General features: G+C 44.9%; 1 protein-coding gene across 1 annotated transcript; it reads left to right on the top strand.

Moving 5' to 3' along the window:
- The first annotated feature begins 632 nt into the window (after positions 1 to 632).
- LOC132982799 (chymotrypsin A-like) lies at positions 633 to 3,403 on the top strand. The gene is made up of 7 exons (XM_061049168.1): positions 633 to 777; positions 1,922 to 2,025; positions 2,117 to 2,196; positions 2,289 to 2,367; positions 2,452 to 2,632; positions 2,958 to 3,091; positions 3,180 to 3,403. The coding sequence occupies exons 1-7, from the start codon at positions 726 to 728 to the stop codon at positions 3,339 to 3,341; spliced, it is 792 nt and encodes a 263-aa protein (XP_060905151.1). The 5' UTR covers positions 633 to 725; the 3' UTR covers positions 3,342 to 3,403.
- Positions 3,404 to 3,918: the final 515 nt, after the last annotated feature.

The raw sequence follows: 3,918 nt of genomic DNA, 5'->3' as shown, positions 1-3,918 counted from the left end.
TGGGAACCGAAAGGGTCGCTGGTTCAAGTCCTGATGCGGACCAAAACATGGAAGTTGGTCTGGTAGCTGGAGAGGTGCCAGGTCACCTTCCTGAGTACTGCCGAGGCGCCCTTTAGCAAGTCACCAAACCCCCAACCGCTCAGCTGCGCTCACTGTGTAGCAGCCCCACTCTGACATCTCTCCACTAATGCATGTCCACAGCTCCTGTTTGAGCATGTGTGTGTTTCAGGCCTAAGTGTGTGTAAAGCATGTCTCTCAATAACTCAAAAAATAAAATAGTGCAGGGTGCAGGATTTTTTCTTTTCAAGTGACATTTGAATATTATGACTTCCTTTTGTTTATCCATTCTTTCTGTCTTTGTTGCTACCTCCCATACCTGCTCGAATCTGATCTGCATCTTTGCACCTTTGTAACGAGGATTCTCCCTCAATGTTATTTCTGAGGAGTTAAATAAATAATCATGATGTTGACGATGATGATGAATAACATGTGGAAATCTTCCTTACAAGCCTTACATTTTGAGCATTTGGGATTCATTCCTCATGAACCTTCCTCAGATTGGAAAAGTCTCCGTCAGCTCCACCTGTCCAAACTCCCATCACCTCTGATAACATGTACCCTTGCTGCCTCCTGTCCTGTTCTGCCCCGTCTCGTTTCGGCCAATCCCGTCGCACCTCTGGCTGTATAAAAGCGGCTCGCTGAGACAGACCCGACACGATCAAACAATGGCCTTCCTGTGGATCCTCTCCTGCCTCGCCTTCGTCGGCGCCGCCTACGGTGAGACTTTGAGACTAGAGCTTAGAGTGAGGCATGACTGCAAAGCATGCTGGGTAGAGAAAGGATAGTTGGGTCTTACTTAAGACTGTATATATAAGAGATTATTAAGCTTTTTTTGTATGAAAATGTGAAAGTGCCTTAAGCCTGCATTGTTTCTAATGTCCTGCAGGGGGCGACTTGTTGCAAAAAGAAGTCCAGCTGCATTTGGAATCAGATGATCAAAATATTTATGTGTCAATATTTTCAATACTGTAATGGATCAGTGAAGTCATCATGTGACCACAAGAGTCCATAGCATTCAGCATTCAGCATTCACATTACTAATACAGTATGTGTGTATTTTTATTGCACTGGTTTAAGAGGGGATCTCAGGCCGGGGCCACCTCCCAGTTTAGGTTTTTGAACTTGTTTCAAAAGGGAAAAATCAGCTATGATGCACATCTGTTTGCAACATAAAGTAGAATAGAGATGCAGCAACCCATAACCCCAATGGCGTCCAAGATCCAAAACTTTTGGCTTCAAACCAATGAGTGACGACACAGTGGAGATGTCCACTTCTTTCATGCAGCTGATGTTCTGAACAGAGCTTCAGCTGCAGGACGCTTGCTCACGTAAATTACTCCTTAGAAGATTTTTGACAGGGCTTTGTTGCTGCAGGCAGGTCGTCCATTTTGTTTCTTTTTACACCTTTTCATAGATTTCTTCCATTTTTCATTACTTAGCCCGTGAAAACTTGTAAAAAAAAAACGTTGTTGCTTCCAGCTAATCTTCAGAAAGGAAAAACAGTCAACTGAACACGAGTACAAAATATATAAAAGTTTGGCCAATAACTCAAAAATATGGTCGGAAAAACAAGTTAAAATGAAGCCAAAACTCATGAAAGGTTCAGTGAAGATCTCAATATCAGGAGTCTAACATTACTATCTGTATGTGTCCTCCTTTGGTAAAAGAAAACTGAGCTGATGATCTTTTGCTTAGTTTAAGAGATTCAGTGACGGGTCGTGAAAATAGCGCACTTACTTGCTTTTTATGTGGAGCCTGCTCGTTGTAGAAGGATTATTGTGACACACACTGTTCCAAAAGGTCGACAATAAACAGATTATTAGTGTTTATGTCGCTAACGATGTCATAATGATGTCATCAGGTTGCGGCTCTCCCGCCATCCCCCCCGTCATCACCGGGTACTCCCGTATTGTGAACGGTGAGGAGGCAGTGCCCCACTCCTGGCCCTGGCAGGTGTCCCTGCAGGTAAAAACCACACACACAATCCACAGAAACACTAACACACACATTCACAACACAACAACAGTCGTCTCACTCTTTGTTTTTGTTTTTTCAGGACTACACCGGCTTCCACTTCTGTGGTGGCTCTCTCATCAGTGAGAACTGGGTGGTGACAGCTGGTCACTGCAATATCAGGTAAACACCCTCATCCTCCTGTCACTGTCGGCAAGTTCTCTGATGTTTTGACACAAAATGGACGCCTAATCCTTCTTGTTTCTCTCCTGCAGGACTTCCCACAGGGTGATCCTCGGCGAGCACGACCGCTCTTCCAGCGCTGAGAACATCCAGGTCATGAAGATCGGCAAAGTGAGTGACTAAAAAAACGTCACCTTTCACCCCATCATCATTATTTACCCCATCAGTCACTCAAATGATGTCATTTCCTGTCAGGTGTTCAAGCACCCCAAGTACAACGGCTACACCATCAACAACGACATCACCCTGATCAAGCTGTCCAGCCCCGCCCAGCTCAACCTGCGTGTGTCCCCCGTGTGCGTTGCTGAGACCGGAGACAACTTCGCCGGAGGCATGAGATGTGTGACCAGCGGATGGGGCCTGACCCGCCACAACGGTGAGAGCACCTACATCAACTGACCAATCAGAGGAGAGCAGGGGCGGGGCTGGTAACTAGTAGAAAACTCCTCAAAGGAGCTTTAAAGAACAACTCTAAATGCATGAAGAGGAACCTGCGCTCTTTTTACATTTCTTTCTTTTTTGAGAGTCAGAGTATTAACCAGTCTGTTAACACAGACCCAGCTCAGGGGTCTTATTTTAGATCAGGACTACCGTAGTGAATAATTAGACTGATACTGTGTCAATTAATATCGACTCCTGACGTGTAGACCTGCACCTCTCACTGTGTGTCAGTATAAATGATTCAATTGTTTGTCTTGCAGCTGCCAACACCCCCGCCCTGCTGCAGCAGGCCGCCCTCCCCCTCCTGACCAACACTCAGTGCAAGCAGTACTGGGGAAGCAAAATCAGCAACCTGATGATCTGTGCTGGAGCCTCCGGCGCCTCTTCCTGCATGGTGGGTGATGCAGCCAGATACCTACTCATGAGCTTGTGTTTTTCATACCGTGTTCTTAATTATTTATCTTCTTTCTTTTTTTCTTCAGGGTGACTCTGGTGGTCCCCTGGTCTGCGAGAAGGCCAATGCCTGGACCCTGGTCGGTATTGTGTCCTGGGGCAGTGGAACCTGCACTCCCACCATGCCCGGCGTGTACGCCCGTGTCACCGAGCTCCGCTCCTGGATGGACCAGACCATCGCTGCCAACTAAGCTTGTCACAAAGGACAGCTTTAATGTTTAAATCATCATCAATAAAACATAAACAAACAAAACTCTTAAATTGATCTGTATCTGTCGTTTGTTCACATTGAACTCTGATGCTGGTTCATACGATGCCCGCTTTGACACCCTGTGAAGTCTAGAGCTGGATTTTGGATGTGACATGAGACCTTTTTTCAGGGTAACAACATTTTAGCCTCTCTCATACTGATGTTAGCATTGAGCCTCATCATGATACAAACTTCTAGCTAACAGTAGTGTTTGCTATGTGCAAGTTTTTGTAATCTTCTTTAATTACTTTAAGTTTATTAAAGTAATTTTATTATAACTTTAATTTGATTGATAAAATTTAGTTTTTGTTTATGTCCTATAAAAAACGATATAAAAAAATGATGGCTCTCTTTTCAGCCTTCTCTTGTATTGTCTTACAATAGTAGCTATAAGCAGCAGTAAACAGCTTGCTTCACTCAAAGATTCATATAGGCTAACGTATAGCCGGGGTGTTGGCCGCTCGACGGCTCCAGCTTGCAGTGTCATTGTCTTAGCTGCATGTCGACTGCCTGAGTTG

Source organism: Labrus mixtus, chromosome 1, assembly GCF_963584025.1.
Source record: "Labrus mixtus chromosome 1, fLabMix1.1, whole genome shotgun sequence".
In the NCBI taxonomy this organism is placed as follows: Eukaryota; Metazoa; Chordata; class Actinopteri; order Labriformes; family Labridae; genus Labrus; species Labrus mixtus.
The sequence above is the reverse complement of the archived record's forward strand: the minus strand, read 5'-3'. Positions and strand labels throughout refer to the sequence as shown.

What these genes read in the sequence shown, in the direction of transcription:
- LOC132982799 (XM_061049168.1), top strand. Translation starts at nt 726, where the DNA reads ATGGCCTTCCTGTGGATCCTCTCCTGCCTCGCCTTCGTCGGCGCCGCC. An exon ending in GCTGGTCACTGCAATATCAG is followed by an intron (nt 2,197 to 2,288) that starts GTAAACACCCTC and finishes TCTCTCCTGCAG; the next exon opens with GACTTCCCACAGGGTGATCC. An exon ending in GGGCCTGACCCGCCACAACG is followed by an intron (nt 2,633 to 2,957) that starts GTGAGAGCACCT and finishes TTTGTCTTGCAG; the next exon opens with CTGCCAACACCCCCGCCCTG.